We start from the raw sequence: 18,571 nt of genomic DNA on the forward strand, positions 1-18,571 counted from the left end.
GGCTCAGTGGTTAGAGCGCTGATTATGATGTTGTGAGTTCAAATCCTGGGACGGGCTGCGTGTTGTGTTCTTGAGCAAGACACTTTATTTCACATTGCTCCAGTTCACTTGGCTGTAGAAATGAGTTGTGATGTCACAGGTGCCAAGCTGTATCAGCCTTTGCCTTTCCTTGGATAACACTGGTGGCTTGGAGAGGGGAGGCTGGTACGCATGGGCAACTGCTGGTCTTCCATAAACAACCTTGTCCAGTCTCCTACCAGGGAGAGTAACTTTCTAGGGGCAATCCCATGGTCAGTCATGACCGAAGGGAGTCTCAGCAGTATCCATACATATATAAATACTTATTTCCATAAATATTTATATAAATACACATCCATACATTCATATATATATATATATATAAATAAGTAGGTGAATGAATTATCCTAGTATGGATAATTCGGTTAATCGATACCTGGGTAGCAAATTCACGTCAGAAAACACGGCTGAAGCTACATGCCAAGGGCAGAAACCCCGTGTTCTTGTGTGGAAATTTGTGTTTTTTTTTATATGAATAAATGAAAGAATGGAGTCGAATGAAGATTTTAACAAAATTCCTTTACTCTCAACACATGTTTCGAAGACTGCATACTCTTAATTCCGAAGGAATAAAGGCTGCATTATGCCGTCTTCTCATCAGGAAAGACAAGGAACCTCTATCAGCCTCAAGACAAACAAAAACTTTTTGATGACTGCCTACATGGTGTCCACAGTGATAATGAGAAGATGGCATAATGCACCCTTTATTCCTTCGGAATTAAGAGTATGCAGTCTTCGAAACATGTGTTGAGAGTAAGGGAATTTTGTTAAAATCTTCGTTCAACTCCATTCTTTCATTTATTCATATATATATATATATATATATATATATATATATCTCCATAAGTGTATATATATATATATATTTATCTCCATAAGTGTATATATATATATATATATATATCTCCATAAGTGTATATATAATATATATATATATATCTCCATAAGTGTATATATATATATATATATATCTCCATATATATATATATATATAATATATATATATATCTCCATAAGTGTATATATATATATATTTATCTCCATAAGTGTATATATATATATATATATATCTCCATAAGTGTATATATATATATATATATATCTCCATAAGTGTATATATATATATATATATATCTCCATATATATATATATATATATATATATACACACACACACACACACACACACACACACACATATATCCATATATCTGTGTATATATATTGATATACACATATATCGATATATGTATATATATACTCATGGTTGACTGCTAACTCCAAAAGTTTTTTTAATCACTCGCTGTTTATTTCCTTGTGTTCCTTTCTGTTGAAGAGTGTAGACTCAAAACGTAAAAGACTTTCTCACCTTCCCGAGTGTCGAACTAATAAACCTGCTTGTTGTTTATACACCTGTCTTCATCTTGTTTTTCTGTAAATTTAAACTACATATATACAACGCACTATTCTTAGTTAGAAATACCTCCAACAGGAAACTTGAGCTATACAAAAAAAGATTACACAATTTCTTCAAAAACCAAGAACTAGCCATCACCGTAGAAAAAGATAACTCGGTGAACTTCCTAGACATTAACTTTAACCTTAATACATCATCTTATCAACCTTATAATAGACCTAAAAGAAATATCACATACATACATGCATGCACAAAGTAACCATCCTTATAATATTATAAAAAATCTAACCACTAACATAGAAGAGGAAATTTTTAACAAGTATAAAGACTACTATAATCTAGCACTTAAGACAGCAGGATACAAATATTGAATTACGTACAACAAAAACAATAGCACCTATTCCAATAATTATCTAGATAAGAACAATACTGACCATATTACTGAACCTAAATTAACTGGTGAATTAGAAAACCTCAACACACAAATTCTCTCAATAATAATCATCATCATTAGCAACAGACAAATCCTACAACAACAATAAACAATAATAAACACTATAAATATGAGCAACAAAACCATAACCTCCCTAAAAGAACTAACAACACTAATTTTACCAACCCACAAATCACCAAATACACTGTTAATAATGTAATTAAACCCAAATATACAGACAATAAATACTGAAAACAAATAACTATAGACAGAAATAAGAACATGAAACCTACACACTTAAAAAATCAAACTTATCCCACTACATCTCATCCTTCTAATAATTTACATAACCACACAAATCATATTAATAAAGATAGGAATATAGAAAAAAAGAAACCTATACCATATGTAAGAATAGATGACCCACAAAATATAAACCACTACTACAATAAAGAAAACAACAACATCATTTGGAACATAATTCTTTTTGCAAAACATCTAAAATCTAATTTTATTAAATCCATTAGAAATATTATTTAATAACAAAATGATCAGATTTGAATTTTCAGTTTCTCCAAACCTATTTAGGATCATCTCTTCATTTAACAATAAGAAACTAGACCAATTCTATTATAAAAACAACTCCTTCTAATATACCTACTAACCTCAATAATTCCATATCTAATAACAATTATCAGAATAACCAAAACTCAACTGCCCCTAATACACATAGACATAGCAATAGAGTACCAACTAATAATTCTAATTGTAATTGTAGAAACCCAAATACTTGTGAGGTAGATGGTAACTGTAAAATGAACAATGTAGTATACCAAGCAACAATTATTACCCATAATCTCTCTAAATTTACTAACATCAGATGTACACAAAATTCTTTCAAATTAAGATTAAATAATCATAAATCATCTTTTAATGACTTAGATAAGAAAATAGCACAGGTCTATCCAAAAAGGTTTGGCAACTTAAAAGAAGCAATAGAGATTTCTCAATTTCTTGGAAAATACTTTCTTCTGTTCCATCTTATAGACATTATAACAAGATCTGCAAATTATGCCTAGAGGAAAGTTACAAAATAATGAAAATGAACGGTTTTCTTGTTAAAGAGATGAAAGAGTTTTTTCTTGCAGACATGTCAAAATTCCTTTTTATTAATCTTAAATAATCTTTCCACCCCACTACCTTAACTACTTTATCTTATTCCTTATAGTTTAGTTTTTTGTATAATACCCCTCTCTACATTATTTCTACCTATGGTTTCAGATTTCTTCTCTACAATACTCTCTACTTTAATTATTTTACACTACCTGGATATTCGTACGTTATTCAACCATCCCCCTTCTATATTGTATTACCTTCATTTCATTAATATAACACTTATACCAAATATTCAAATACCTTCCACTTTTTCTCAATATATATTTTTAGACAATTTTTGGACCTCTACTTAATATACACATATATATACATTATTTGTATGTAATGTATTTCTTTTACAATATGTACTTATACACCTATCTCGCACCTATTATTATTATCATCATAATTTCCTATTGCCAGTCTGTATGATACTTTTTACTTTTGATATATGCAAACACCTTTTAATATTATTTCGGTGACTATTTTGCCCTTATATATCCTTTTTCATTATCTTTTTACCCTCTTTTCTTCCTTCTTATTCATAACCTATTCTATTTGTATAATATGTATTTTTTTTTTAAAAAACTACCTCCCTTAACTATCCCAATTTCTTATTTTTTAATTTTAAAAAATTATTTATGGTTTCTTGCAAATCTACCTAATATTAATCAAAATCTTACAGATGATATATATTTATACTTATAGTAATTCTTGGTGCACAACAATCACTTCCACAAAATGTACACACTCCCATAAATGTAGTTTTTTTTTAATCATTTTGGGTTATACATACAAATAGATTTATAGTTTTTCACTTTTTCTCATTATTATTAATAATATTATTTTTATTTATTATTATTATTATTATTATTGCTTCTAAAGTTTTTCCAACTTTATATTAACATTGATTAATATAATTAGTATATTATACATTATATTCTATATTTTACTAAAACATATAAAGTTTATACATATACATGTCATATATAATACAGATTATTATACACAGGTATAATATAGATGTATATATGCATGTATATCTGCATATGTACAAATGAAAATATATATACACACACACATATATGCACATATCTTTTTATCTTATTTCGTAGATTTGTTCCTTTTAAATGCATCAGTATACAATATATATATATATATATATATATCTACATATTTTGAAATAAAATTCTCTTATATAGATTTGATAAATATGAATTACTTCTCATATCATTAATATACTTATTTTTTCTCACCTACCACTCCTTAATAATAAAAATACTTTTTCTTACATTCACTTTCACCACTATGTTAAATAAGTTAGAAAATTACTTATAAAAATATCACTATGGATTTTTACCTCTTTTATGCATAACTAGATTCTCAATTTATATTGTAATTTTTTTTAATATCTAACATAGTTAACATTAAATCTTTGAGAGATTTAGAAATGCAATATTTCTAATAGCTAACATTAAAATATAGAAACGTGAAATTTTTTGAAAAATCTTTCTTACGAATTTATCTTAGCCTTATCTCCCCTACACTGTTACTTTATTCAACTTCTCAAAAACACTTATTTATTACCATATGTGCTTTTTCTATAATCTTAACCACAGCAAGTATTTTCTTTCTCAATTCTGTAATATTAATAACTATTCTTCTTTTTTAGTCCTTCCTCTTAGACTTATTTCACACAAATGAATATAATGCATTTTAACTAATAATAAATCATTTTTCCCATTATATTAACCTAATAATTACTCCCTCACAACCCTAAATCATTTTTTTCATTTGAAATTCAAGTAACTTATATAAAATTATATTAACTATTCATATTTCTTAATTTTTTAAAACAATTTCTTTTAATATACACCATACTTTATTTTCGTTATTTTAATTATATACCACTCATAACTGTCAAAATCAAATATAAATTTAAATATAGCTATGCTGTCCCATTGGACGCTTATTCGTTTATATATATATATATATATATATTAGTTCATAAACATTTTTTCACCATTAGCCGCCTCAGTTATAGTTCATACACAACTAGACTCAACACTATCTTAGCATGTTTTTATCTTTCATAAGCATATTATGCATATCCAAATATGTTATGTGACACTCACTTCATCTAGTCTTCTGTAACAATATAATATTTTTTTGATGAAGTCTTTTTTTGTACTGAGGAGAACAGTAATATGTAAATAATTTAATTATAATTATAATAAAATTAATTTCTAATTTTTTTACCATGTTATTTACATCTTAATATTACCGTTCAAAACGATCGTATGCATGGATTAAAATTTTTTAGAACTTTTAACACCTTCTCTTCTCCACCTTTAATTGTTTGTTGAGTTTCTAGACTACGTGTTCTATAAATGCTCATAACACACCTTATTTACATATGTCTGTGTGTGTATATATATATATACACATACACGTGTGCCTATGTTTGCATGCATGTGTGTGTGTATGTGCCTATGTTTGCATGCACGTGTATCTGTATGTTTGTATGTATATAAATATGTTGTTGATACCTAGTCATTTCCTCAGTTCTTCACAGAAATATTTCACACACATTAAACTATACTACATATCCTCTGCATATATTACCCACTGCATAATCCATCACAATTTAAAGACACCCCAAATATTTTCTCCTACACTTAAGAGAAATTCTTATGTCCCAACAGAAATCTTGAACCTACTATAACTTTTAAACCATGTTATGGCAGATTTTCCCTCATACATGTAGCATGTACTTCAGCTAATAATTTCTGAAAGCTACAAGAACAGTCTACGGCCTACTTTTCACAACTCCTACAGCTCACTATTTCCAGTGCACATGATACTCCTATTATTTATATATCCCATATGATCTAGACTCCCAAATACAAGTTTTTTAAACCTTATTTTTGTACTGAGAAAAATACTGAGCTTCTGCAGACACCTCAGTATATTGAACAAACCTACTTACTTGATTCCACTGAGCTTTTCTATATCAAATAATACTTTAGTCTTAGCCACAACTTCTCTCAACCCTTTTTAATCCTTTAGCATTCAAATTTCTGTCAAATGTAAGGGCTATTTAGTCACATTGTTTTGAACTAATCATCATCTCATAGCTTCTTTGAGATGTTGATAATGTGACTATATTTTTAGAAGGACAATGTAGAGTAGGCTTGAGAGGCTGGATCTGGCTGATTTGAACATAAAAGAAGTAGGGCATTTTGGGCTGGACATGGCCAGTTTAAATGCTAAAGGGTTAACTCAGGTTTATTGTTTCTAATTTTTAACATCTGTAGTTTAAAATCTGCAAGTCAATAGTAATAATATTCTCAAAAGTTTCAAGTCTTGAACATTATGCAATATCTCAATAGACAAGAAAAGAAAGTTGCCTCATCAAGATATTCAATACATTGAATTCCATGCTGGACTCACAAGTGATTACAACAACTTTTAACACTCAACAGCTTTCTAATTACTTATGATATTTATTAAACTGTACATGACCCGTGTTGAACATCTCTAAGTCAACAAATGCATTGTTATTGCTGACAATATATTTCTCGTGGATCCAAGAACAAACGTAACTCACAGAATAATATCCAACTTGAATATATCCTACATTTATTCCACATTGTTGAGTGTAAATATACAGACAATACAATGAATACAGTCAAATGAGACTCCTGCTCAGTATACATGAACTTTTGGTCTGTTCAGTAAAAACATATTTAAAAACTACTATTTGAATAATTATTGGATGCTGTGTGCATGCAAACACTTCTTTAAAATGCTTCAATGCAACATGCAAATAAGAAAATAAAAACTACAAAATACATTAACTAAGAATAACACAAACAAGATGCATTGATCATTCTTAACAAAAGATTTTTAAAAATGTGAAATATAGAACTTCAGCAGTTCAAATAGAATTTAAAATTCAAATCTCTCAGAAACTTTAAAACCCAAATGTAAAAAAAATAAAAAGAAATGTACCAGCCAAGAAAACATAAGTAGGCATGTAACCAAGTCAAATATTCAATACCAAGACTGTATTATTATGTCAGTGTGGTTATGTAATAAATACACCAACATAGTATTTTAATAAATATACTAAAAAGGAAAAAAAAAACTATGAAAACAGCTAAACTCAAATAAAAAAAATTTTAAAAAGCTACAAAATTTACTTAATATTTTTGCCATTAATCCTATTGGTTTCTCCTCACATAAATTTGGTAAACACAAATATATATCAATTGTAGCTGAAACTTCTTTCCAGAATAACTTTTTTATCCTATCAACCGCTCTGAATTTTTAATCAAGTTATTGAGTTATTTTATAAAATAAATTAAATATCTAAAAATTAGATCAAATAGCATCAAATCCTGGGTTTGGAATCTCAAAGGATTTTAATTTGATCCTTAGCGTAAAAGTTTTATACTAAATTGGAAATTTTGAAGTATATTTTGTATAAGTGATTTTTTTTGTTAAGGAAAATAACAAGCTTACAAATTTTTTCTACATTTTAGAGTATTATCCCAAACAGTTATTTTTAAATGACCAGCAATTGAAAGATCTCAAATTACAATACATTTTGAAACAGTAGAGTCTTCTTTTATTTTATTGGAATGGTTATTATGCCAGTGAAGGTGCATGGCTCAGTGGTTAGAGCATTCAATTCCCAGACCAGGCTGTGTCATGTTCTTGAGCAAACACTCTATTTCGTGCTGTTCCAGTTCACTCAGCTACAGCTGAGTGAAACAAGTTGCATCACTGGTGCCAAATAGTATAGAGAAGAGGCTGGTATGCTTGGTTGACCACTGGTCTTTTATGAACAACCTTGCCCAGACTTGTGTCTCGGAAGGGAACTTTCTAGATGCAATCCCATGGTCATTCATGGTTGGTAACTACAACACACACAGATTCTATTTCACTTCTTTTATTATCATTAGTCAGTTAACAATTTAACCATTAAACTAATTGCTTGTTTGATTAATTGTTGTTATTCAATCAATCAAGTAAGTATGTCAAAGTTTTTTCTTTGCCATTTGCAACTTCATCAGTGACATGCTCTCTCTACTCCAGGTCTGCATCAGGCCTGTCCACTTTTTACTTACTCATTTGCCAACTATTCCAAGAAAATTTAAGAATTGAGATATATAATAACATTAACACTAATAATACCTAAATTTTAAAATCTTTGTTAATTTCTTGTATACAAGAAACTATAACAGTCATTATAATAATGAAGCAAATATAAAACTATATATATATATATGGTAGACATTCTGATGCATATTAAATGCACTATTAGGCTAAAATTATTAAAAACCAAAAGATACTTCTTTCTACAGTTGCAAATCCAATGGTTTGACATTGTGGAGTGCTAATCCAAGGGTCCTTGAATTTAGTACCCATTGGTGAACTTAATATAATTATATCAATGGGTTATCAAATGCATTTACCTTTAATAAAACCCCTTTAGCTTTGGTGAAGTGGTTATCAGAAAATCAAACTTACAAATAACTTTGCATTCAAATTACATAGGAAAATGCACAAAGCTGTTTAATATCTCAGTGTGATATCAAGGGAGGATTGTGTTCATTTAGCAACAGAGCATGATGAAGAGAGTAAACAGAATAAAATAATTAACCCTATGGCAGCGCAATGATTTCAGCTGAGTTTGAACTAATGACTTATGTGTTACAGTTTCATTCATCTCTCAGTCATTATTATTGTAGTTGTATTCATTTTTCCATGGTACCATGACTTTCAGTAAATTTGTATAGCAGAATTTTTCCATCCTGTGTCATTTTATCAATGACACAATGTTCCAAGTTTTGATTGAAGTACTACATAATAAAACTCAATTGATGATCCTCAAAAAAGTGCTTATGCAGTTGTTCAACATGCAAGAAATAACAACTAAATCCTGCTTACAATCTTTAGTCCTGGACACTGTCTACAAATAAGATGGATTAGTTATGACCAGGATTGACAGATTACAGGTCCTCCAGAACAATGCTGATCTAGAGTCAAACAACAATAGCAACAAAACTTGCTCCACTTGCTTCTGTCCCAGAGTATCTTGCAAAACTAACAGCACAGTAGGCAGCTTCTATGATGCTGAAGCCAGCAGCTTTCAAATAATGCACTTAAAGTTTTGCTTCCATATTGGTTTATATATGGCCCAACAATTATTTTAGAGCAGAGAGAGAAAGTATTTAGTTACATAATTATAATCTTCTGCTGAATATAAGGGAAGAAATACAAAGCAGAAAGTGAAGAAGCCCTTTTTTATAAGTACACCTCAAAACAAGAACACAATTATATATCTTATCCATAATTGTTCAGTCTTCATTTTTCAATACTGTAAGCATTTTATTTTTTAATGATGTAAATAAATAAAATGTCTTTTGCATGTATATACAATTCATCTGAGATGCCTTTCATTCTATGATACAAAACCATCTGTTTTAAAAGGGTTTATACTCAAATTTAAGTTTTCCATCATCAGTGTAAGAAAACAGAATATGATAATGGAAAAATCATTGATTTTATTCAACTCTCAAAATTATCGAGTATTTTAAAAGTTAATTGAAATACACATGGTATATTTCATTAGATTAGAAATATGGCCATGAAACAGTTAAATGACAAACAAACCATATCGCACGCATGTGTGTGTGTGTGTGGAGAGAGAGAGATTTGTTTTAGGATCATTACTCTGAATGAAAAACTGGCAACGTATGACCTATGAGAATATTGTATGCACTTCCAAAAGACCAACTGATTGTTTCTTTTATTATCATTGGTATTTTTTGTTTGTTTTTCAGAAATGAGTTGAATGTTTCTCACAACTCAATGCAGTTCTTCACATAGGAAACAAAAGCAAGAGAGAAAAACTGGCCAACTCTGTTGTGTATATTATGTTACTTTTGACATGGTTTTTAGGATTGCATGCTCTAATGTCACCAACCACTTTATCATGTGAAATTCATGCATTTATATATTATTACATTCATCTACTTTTGTTTACATGTGCTCATTCATTGTTGGAATGTTACTCTACATGTCTTAAATTTGATTATAAAATAGTTGGCATTAGGAAGTAGATAAATCTACAAATGCTGCCCTCCAATAATTCATGCAAATATCCAGATTTGAAGAAGAAAGATTGAAAGGATTTTTTTTTTTTGATTTCATTCATTGGACTGTGGCCACCATCAAGAGTACAGCTGATTTAATCAAGCCCAGCACTTGTAGACTGGTACTTATTTTATTGATCCTCAAAAGACAAAGCTGAATTTGAACTCAGGATGAAGGCAACATAACTGCACAAAGTATTTTGTCTGCTCTGTCACTCTACGAATTCTAAGAAACTACTCCTCATTATCTATAACAGTGTTGACCAAATTCAAAGTAAGAAACAATATATCTTTTCAATTATGTTGACTTATAAAAAGTATTTTGCAACTATGTTTATCAATGCACCACATTTGCACACAAAAAATGAGAATATCCAGTATGCATGCATCCATCCATACATACATACATACATACATAGTATATCATATCAATTGGGGTTATTTAATATTTTAAATCACAGAAAATAATTCAGAAGGCAAACAAGATAATATAAAAAAGAGTTAGTTTCTCTAAATATATAGATCATTTATTTGTGTTACATGTCCATACCAACATAGTTGTCATGTGTATGATTTGCAGTGTTTTCTCAGCCAGTGTAGAAATTTGATGAGTCATACAAATGAAATGTTATAGCGTTGTGTAAAGAAATAATAAAAAGGAGAACTTGCAAAACTTTGCTTTGGTTGATTTTGAAGCTTTAGTCATTGATTTATTGTTCATTCATGTTCTAGGGTTAATTCTGATCTTTACCTTAGATAAGTTGGAGCATCTTACTATGCTAGGTACTGGAAGGAGAATCCTGATTAACACCTTATACCACAGAAAATAATTAAAATAAATTTTCTTCTTGTTTACATTTACTTTTAATGTTAAACTAATGATTAACCATTTGCATTAAAATTTTATGTCTTAATATAAATTGCAGGATTAGTAATGTGATGAAGAAAACACCATTTGGTATTAGATTATATTGTGAGTTCAAATCTTGCCAAGATCTGTTTTGGTTTCATCCTTCATGAACAATGAAATTAACTTTATTCAGCATGTCTACAATCACATTACTAAAACCAGTAAAAGATAAAACAAGTTGTCTCACAATCACTACCAAATCTGTACCATTTGTTTTGATTCCTGGTTGTAGTTATTTCTCTTGTACTATAAATGCCCTTGGGAAAAGTAGGATTAACAATCCCTGAATCTTTAGTTAATAAAGTTGAACACTCACGAAAGAATACCTCTGTTTATAAATACCAGGCAATCACCTATCACACTAATACACAAAATATAAATTGTGTGTGTATGCATACATATCTATTTATCTTATATGTACATAAATGTGTATGTATATTTTACCTTACACATGACAAGCTCAGAGGTGCATGATTTAGTGGTTAAGGGGATTCAGTTCATGATTATACAGCTGTGAGTTATGTCCTTGAGCAAGCCCCTTTATTTCACATCACTGCAGTCCACTCACTGGTGAAAACGTGTTGTGCCTGTGTTCAAACAGTCAGCCTTGTCACATTCTATTTATGGAGTGGGAATGCTAAGCAGTGATGTTTATAAATGCAATATTATTACCAGTTCAAATACGCTTATATAGCATGTTCAAATCCATAAGCAAACCATTCATTGTGTTTTGTCATGAAGAAAATTTCTCACTATAGACAAATGGTGAAAATATATCTAAATCAGCTTGCAGTGAGATGCTAGCATTTTGGAGTGGTTATCTTCATACAAAAAAAAAAAAAAAATGAACTGTTGTGAACTGCAAGCTGATAAGAGGAGATAACCACTCCAAAATACTAGCATCTCACAGTCTGAGTAGGTGGCGCTGTGAGCTGATTTAGATGTGTTTACACAATTTGTCTATAGTGAGAAGTTTTCTCCATGATAAAACAAAACAAAATGAATGGTTTGAACATGCCATAAGCATATTTGAACTAGAAATAACATTGCATCTGAGAACTATGTTAAAGGTATGTGTGTCTGTGGAGTGCTAGGCTACCTGCATGTTAATTTCATGAGCAGGCTATTCCATTGATCAACTGGAACCCTTGTTGTCGTAACTGATGGAGTGCCAGTTGGTTACACAAGTACACACACATATCTGGAATGCAGACGTGTTTGAATGGTTAAGAAGTTTCTTTCACAACCTGAATTTGATACCACTGCTGGTATAGGGCAATTATCTTTACAATAGAGAGAAAATGTACAAGCCCAAACGGTGGATTGTATCTTTAATACTATCAACTGGTTAAGCTCCAAATTAATAAATACAGTAGAGTAATGAACAACATTTGGTGAGCAATGGAAGTAAAAAAGATTAATATCCCTTCGAATGTGTTTTATTTGGAGATGTATTAGAACTGCTACAAGTTGCTTGCCTCTGCCTTTTGAAGAAGTTTCAGGAAACAACAATCCAAAAATAAATAATAATCCTTTCTACAAAAATCACAAGGCCTGAAATTTTGGAGGAGGGGGTTAGTTGATTAAATTGACCTAGTGCTCAACTGGTACTTATTTTATTGACCCCAAAAGGATGAAAGGCAAAGTCAACCTCAACAGAATACTAAAAAGAAAATAATAATGGCTTTAATTTTGGGTACATGGCTAGCGATTTTAGTGGAGGAGAATGGTCAGTTACATTAACCCCAGTACTCTTTATCCTACTGATACACACACACACATATATATAGAAAGAAATACAACTGACAAACTAACAATTCATTTACACTATAATATAAAAAACATAATACAATACAACATAAATATTTTTAAAAACCATATGAAACCAACAATTTGTTTTGACTTATATACATTCATTGATTTATAAAAATTCCTATCGATGTATACAAGTCTCTTCATGGCCCTGGTTCAAAAGACAGATGAAATTCTATGTAAAGAACTGTCAGATTGCAAAAATATACTGATAAACTAAGTAAATTGGGACTTTTTATTTGTAGGTTACTTAGAATATTGTTTATATCAGTAACAATAAATAAATGTGAACAGTTATTATATATTATCACTATATATATTTTTTTGAGTAATCAACCATATTTGAACGTGTACACGCATATATATTTATAAAATAAAAATATTGGATCAACATATTTTATTTCCATCTGTAAAACTACGTTAATTTCTGGTAATTTTTGATTATATTATATATTATATATTATTAAAATGGCCAGTGATTATTTTCGATTTAAATACTATATAAAAACTTTTTATGACCATTGTAAATTTTCTTTTCTTGATTATTTTATCCATCTGAATTTTGTTCTTTCATTGTACTTATTATGTATTTGAATTTTTTAATGCTCATGCTCCCAAACATAGGTATTTTGAATCAGTATATTTTTGCAATCTGGCAGTCTTTTACATGAAATTTCGTCTGTCTTTTGAACGAAGACTTGTATACATAGACTAGACTACCCATGACCCATTCGGTCACAGGGAAAGTCTGAGTTTCCCAGCAATGGAATTTTGTTTCATGGGTTTTTTTTCCTTTTCCAAGTTATTTTGTATGCTTTCTATGAATGTGACATTGAAGTCATTCCAGAAAAGGAAAGGTTTGGCTGCTATTTCTTACATACCTTGCTACCACGTAGCAGGTATTTGGGGTCCTTTATCGCAAAAAGCAGTTGCTTGGTAGCAGGACATGCTAGAAATAGCAGCCAAATCTTTGAAAGTGAGATACGCTGAATGTACTTGAAAAAAACCTATACTCTTAATTGTTTCAGCCATTTCACTGCGGTCATGCTGGAGCATCGCCTTTAGTCGAGCAAATCGACCCCAGGACTTATTCTTTGGAACAGCGACCTGTTCACTCACAAAACTTCATGCTGCATCTGAGAAAGTGACAGTTCATAATATATAGGTGTTTATGTATGTATATGTGTATGTATGTATGTGTAAATGCGCATGCATATACACATATGTCATTATTAAGTTTATTTCAAGATTTTTTGCCAATAGAGAAAGAACTGGTTTCTTACCTAGATCCAAGGCTCCTTCATTGAAATTCCAACATCAACAACACATTAACAACAGGGTACTTTTGTTTGTATGTGTGTGTGTGTGTGTGCAGATTTGTATGTTTTATGTATGTATTCTCATGCATATACTTGCATATCTAGTCATGCTCACATTCATTTAAATGATAAACTTTTGCAAAGTTTTACAGATTTTTACAGTTCCAGTGATGGATTGGATCTGTAGTCTTTGAATTAGTTTTCTCCTTTCTGGTTTTGAGAAGCCTAATTTCTCAACATTGTTATATAGGCAGTGTGTTACATATTCCAGGGTCCCAATAATTACAGGCTTAAACCTGAACTTGTAATCTGGATAGAGTAACTGCAGATTTCTCAATAGTTCAGCATAGGTGTTCTCTTTTTCACTGATCTTCAGCTCTATGTTAACATCCACTGGGCAGCTAATTACCACAACTGTATGTATATGTGTGTGCGTGTGTGTGTATGTATGTATGTGAGCAGTTACATGTGTGTCAACATGTCTGTGTATGTGTATATGTATGTAAATGTATGTCTATGTACTGTTATATGTGTCTATTCAAGTTGTATATATAACTGTTACTCTTTGTATACATATATATGTTCTGAGTACACAATCTCAGATCAAGTCACTTGCTATGCAAGTACATCTCCGTGAATAGGAAGATTATCTCTATGAAATGTTATATTGCTTTAGTTGAAATGAAAATAAAATTTCGTATTGACACTGACCAGCCTTCACATATATATGGTGTGTTTAATAAAGTAGCTAACACGGAAAGACACACTGTGAGACATATACACACTCAAACACTCACAGACAGATATAGTCATATACAAAATGTGATATCATCGTCATCATGGTTAGAATTAAAAATAAAAGTATAAAAATGAAACGATATATCACATTACAATACAGATATTATTGTTTCACTTTTATTCTTTGAGTTTTGACATGTAATACGTAACCAGTACCAATGCTGCATTGTTTTAATCCAAAAAAATTACATGTTGACACTCACAGGGTCTGATAGTATAAATTTAATTTGATTTGGTTGAGCCATTTGAGAATGCATTGGGAACAGACAGAGAGACAAAGGATTTTATACATATATATATATATATAAATATATATGATTATAATATAATATATATTATATATTTTATATGCTTATATATATATTTTATATATATATATAATATATATATAAGGTAAGTAGAGTTAGCAGTTGGAATAACTGTCTAAGGGATAAGAATATCCGTTATTACTACCAGTATAAATTACCTATGTTAACCCTGGGTATGGATATGCAAGCATACTATGCTCATAGGATACAGGTTATAACAAAATAAAACAAGAGCTTGTGAGGAATCAAATTTAAATTAAGCAGGAAATGGAGAAAATTTTTGATCAACAAACAAATTGACTACCATCGGTTATTATTTTTTTTAATACAAAACTTGTAAGGTGGATCCATGTGGTGTATGTGGGAGGAGGGTAATGGCAAATGTGGTGTTGTGTATGTCATGTGAGAAATAGATTCATGGTAAATGTACGAAAACGAAGGTAACCCCAAGACTGGCAAGAGAGTTTATTTTTGGAAGATGTGAGTAAAGAGCTGGAGGGCTGCTGGAACCAGTGGAAACACAATGTGATGAGGTGGAAATGGTGAGAGGGTTTTGTTATTTGGGGGATAAGGCAGATGTGAAGCAATTTTAGCAAAACATATTAAACAACACTAATAATAAATCAAAAAACATAAAAATAAACAAGCTGTTGACAGTTTTATAGCTATTTCAAAATCATGATAATAATAATAATAATGAAATTATTGTATACAGTGCTCAGGTGCACCACAACTTGTCAGATGATGCTATGATGCTAGGTGTTACCATTATTTTGTCCAACCCCTGTAGATATATATATATATATATATATACATAAATATATGTATGTATACATATATATACACACACAAAAACAGTATTCAGTATTAATATTACATTAGTGAAGTTTCAGCTTCAATTAAATTATATATATATATATATATATATATATATATGTGTGCATGTACACATTTTAGGCTAATTATGTCAGACAGTTCTGTTATATGACTAGGTCAATGGCAACTAAACCAGTACCCATCTATCAAATTAATCTGGTGAAGACGCTTGTTAAAAAAAAAAAAGAGTTAATACAATGTGTGGAAAACTCGATATACTTGATTGAGATGGTGAATAAAACATGTAAGATCACTTTAGGAGTGAATGATCTTTGATTCTTGTCAACATCTGTTCTGGAGTCAGGTAAACAGGGTTTCTTATCTGTAATAGAGCAACCCTTCTGCACTACCCTGATGCCTGATAGCTGAATTTAGGAAGACAATGCTTAGGTGTACACCATTGTCATTATTATTTTGATGTCCACTTTTTCATGAACACGAGTCAAAATAAATTCACTGCAGCAGACTTTCTATGGTTGAGTATTCTTCATGTCATTTCCAAGCAAGGCAATGTCATCCCAGTGGCTGGACATGTTTTCACAGAAGATTTGAAATGAATTACACTGCTTATATAATGACATTCATTTACAACTAATATGTGATGTCTAGACAGGAAGACAGAAACACACACATACATAATATGTAAGACTTTTATTGACATTGCAAGCTGGAGACACTTGCCTGAGGTGCAACACAATGGCACTGAACCTAAATCCATGTTTTTAGGAAACAAACTTAACTACACAGCTATGCCACTCTATAACCATGCCTGCATCCTGAGAAGAATAAAGTGTGAATTAAATGTCAAAGTAGTTTCTAACATACTGGAATTCTGGTAGCTCTAACAGCTAAGGGAGGTACCAGTGATTTTGGGCCACCCTTGCCACTGGATGTATCTCCTTCACAACTAAGATACTAATGCTAACACAATGTGTACTACCACAAAGCCAATATAAAGCTGCATCGGACAGCTACCGTCTTCTGCAACATATATCATGAATCTCTGAGTTGTCATTGCTATTGTAGTGATCAGGATATCACAGACAATTGCAATAATGAAACACTACTACTTCCATACTTTCCTCACACAGTAGACTTAGCACAGGCGGTAGAGTTTCAATTTTCCAATTATCTACACCAGAGGTTCTCAATCAGTTCTTGCCTATGGCCTCCTTTGATTCTTATTTTACTTGGCTGGACTCTCATAGCCTTTTGATGCTTAAAAAAATCCCATCATATTTTTATAATTAAATATTATTAGGAATTTTCAAAACAAAACACTGTTAAAATAGTTTGTGTACCATAGAAGTATAACCAATTTATTGAACATAAATTTTAACAACAAAATCTTATATGGTCCCCAGTTGAGAACTACTAATCTACACAGATATATCTTGTCAGTTTTGCTATTGAAAAATTTGTGTAAACTAGTGACTGGTCCATTGAAACCTGTAACCAACAATGCAACTGTCCACACACTCTGATATAGATAAATATCTATTTTGCATCCTGGCATTAAACAGAAAGATCTGCAATACATAATTTCCAATTCCTCTCAATATTATACAATCTTAACTGCAAGAACCAACATAGTTGCTATTTCTCAAGATTTCTCTAGCTTATTTCTACTACCAATTTTTCTCCCAGCATGCATCATTCAGCTTATTCATATTAAAGTCAATGATGTCACTTAACCTGCCTGAAATCTCTTCAAAACATCCGACTTGTTAAAGAAAAATGGAGTAAAAAACAATAGGGTTATCACAGCAGAAGTGCCTTTCATCAGAGTTCTATGTTAACAGGTCTGACCCAGGGCTAAACAACAACAATACATACCTATGTTTCATTGCCATCCATCATCAGAAAAAAGAAAAAGAAAACAGCAAGTAAAATGTTTCCTGATATAGAGTCAGAATAAGAATGAGGAAAGAAGAAAAAGGAAAGAGCAGATCAAGAAAAAAATAAGAGATAAAGAAGACCAAAGAAAAAATGAAAGAGAAGAATGAAAAAAATAAAAACGGCAGGAGAGCAAATTCAGTCTTAAAAGAGAGTCGTAAGGTTAGGCAAAACTGGGTCTGTTTATCAAACATACAACTTTCCTTTGAACTCTTCTAGTACTTTTGAATGAGTGTATGTATGGAGAGTGTAATTTTGCTTTAAAATCATTTTAAAATTATTGGACAAGCTCAAGTATTTTCACAGCTGCAGTAACAGTAAAACAGAATGTATCTATTCTGAAATGTTTATAACATTTTATGTGGAAAAAAAAACCCTTTTAAATTAGTTTGGATATAATGATC

The 18,571-nt window shown here is 30.6% G+C and overlaps 1 protein-coding gene across 5 annotated transcripts in view; it reads right to left on the reverse strand.

Moving 5' to 3' along the window:
- LOC115210446 (COP9 signalosome complex subunit 1) overlaps nt 1–18,571 on the reverse strand; it is a 138,498-nt gene that overhangs the window by 41,396 nt on the left and 78,531 nt on the right. The window contains exon 14 of one of the 5 annotated variants that reach the window (XM_036501884.1): nt 10,365–10,388. The exons of the other annotated variants lie outside the window; for them this stretch is intronic. Within the exon in view, the coding sequence (XP_036357777.1) occupies nt 10,380–10,388 (9 nt within the window). The 3' untranslated portion in view covers nt 10,365–10,379. Of the gene's footprint in view, nt 1–10,364; nt 10,389–18,571 lie in introns of those variants that run through there. 5 annotated transcript variants of the gene reach the window in all.

This window comes from Octopus sinensis, linkage group LG1 (assembly GCF_006345805.1).
Source record: "Octopus sinensis linkage group LG1, ASM634580v1, whole genome shotgun sequence".
Lineage (NCBI taxonomy): Eukaryota > Metazoa > Mollusca > Cephalopoda > Octopoda > Octopodidae > Octopus > Octopus sinensis.